The sequence below is a fragment of the Helobdella robusta genome (genome assembly GCF_000326865.2).
Source record: "Helobdella robusta unplaced genomic scaffold HELROscaffold_13, whole genome shotgun sequence".
In the NCBI taxonomy this organism is placed as follows: domain Eukaryota; kingdom Metazoa; phylum Annelida; class Clitellata; order Rhynchobdellida; family Glossiphoniidae; genus Helobdella; species Helobdella robusta.
The window spans coordinates 4,071,932-4,073,681 of record NW_008703718.1 but is presented as its reverse complement, the minus strand read 5'-3'; the positions used below and the strand labels follow the sequence as shown (position 1 = coordinate 4,073,681).

The 1,750-nt window shown below is 33.6% G+C and overlaps 1 protein-coding gene across 1 annotated transcript; it reads left to right on the top strand.

Moving 5' to 3' along the window:
• Positions 1-262: 262 nt before the first annotated feature.
• Positions 263-1,359, top strand: HELRODRAFT_168575 (hypothetical protein; the record flags this gene model as incomplete). The annotated part of the gene is made up of 2 exons (XM_009014415.1): positions 263-1,081; positions 1,177-1,359. The coding sequence occupies 2 exons, from the start codon at positions 263-265 to the stop codon at positions 1,357-1,359; spliced, it is 1,002 nt and encodes a 333-aa protein (XP_009012663.1).
• Positions 1,360-1,750: the final 391 nt, after the last annotated feature.

The window sequence follows — 1,750 nt, the reverse complement described above, 5'->3', positions numbered from 1 at the left end:
TATGTAGGTATGTATGTATGTATGTATGTATGTATGTATGTATGTATGTATGTATGTATGTATGTATGTATGTATGTATGTATGTATGTATGTATGTATTTTTGGATTTAATATGGCGACCAGGACGGTTGTAATTAATGAAGTCCTGTATTTTTTGAAAAATAAGTTCGGTTTACTTGATGATGAAAACTTTGTTAATAATGTTTCGGAATTTTATACAAATGACGACATTGTTGGAGCTTTAAAAATATTAAAAAATGAAATGGAAGTCAATAAAAGTGAAAAACTCGACAAAATCATACCTCGTGGAACGACTAAAAAAGAAAGGTTACAAGATTGCATTGCTATTTTAAAATATCTAAAATTATCAGATTTGATGGACAAATGTTCGATTTTTGTCAGTAGTGACCTGGAAAAAATTCCAGATATGGAAAGTTTGATTAAATTAAATTTTGAAAGTTTAAAACGAGAAATTACCGACATATTGCACAGCCAACAGCAGCACGTGCTTAATACCTTAGAGGTGCACAACAAGGAAATTTGCGCGGTAAAAAACACCGTTAATAATATAGCGCTGAACTACGATAAAACGACATATTATAATCACCACAACAAACTGCTTTCAAACTCGAATCCCTTAGGACGAAGTAGCAAAATGCATCATTGTAGCTACGCTGACAAAGTTTCATCGAATTTATTAATATCTGGCACTAAAACATCACACTGTAATGAAGTTGAAAAAAGTATAGCGCCAAAGTTACTTGAAAAGTCAAGCGATTTAATTGTTGACGTAAATAATCAAAATTTCAACCCTGGAAACCTGTGGTCAGATGCCGAGAAAACACCAGTGGAGGATGGGTTTAGAGAGTACATTTCCAGAAATAAAAAAAGAGCCAGACTAAACAACTCATCTGAAGATAATAATGAAATGAAATCAAGTGGTACCACCGGTAACACGGGCAATGTTAACGCATCCATTCCAAAACCAATTAAAAAAATTATTGGCATCAAAGTAATCGACAACTGCAAACTTCAGGCCGAAAAGAACCTTATAAAAAAGACCGTTTTCTTGATGAGCAACGTAAAAGATGTCACAGAAATGATGTCATAGATTTTCTTAAAACAAGTGGTATAAACGTCATCTCTTGTTTTCCGGTGATAAAACGTTCTAATCAGGAAATAAGCGATCCAGTAAACAAGGATGAGGAAGAATCAACGATGTTTCGTGTATGTGTCGAAAGTTGCGATGGACCGAAGATGAAGGACCCGGAAATTATGTTAAAACACATCATTGTACGCGAATGGCGTTTCGGGAAAAACACCGACAAAAACTCCGATACAACGAACAAACATGGCTGACAAAAATTCGTTAAATACTGCTAACGATACTCGCAGCAATCTTGTAGAAAAAACCTGCAGACTATATGACGATATAAATCAAATAAATGCTTTGTATAACTCCATCAGCGACAACGGAATTAACGACAATTTGTTTTTCAAGCTAATGCATTTAAACATTAGAAGTTTAGTTCACAAATCAGAAGACTTACTCGATTATTTAAACAATTTTTCTTTTAAATATAACATTATTGGTATAAGTGAAACGTGGCTGAATGATGACAATATCAAGTTAATAAATATTACTGGTTATGATTTTGTTGGTAAAAATCGCGTCTGGTAAGCAGCGGTGGTGGAATACGGTTTGTATATTGATAAACGGTATTACGATAAAACAAGAGACGACATCAAT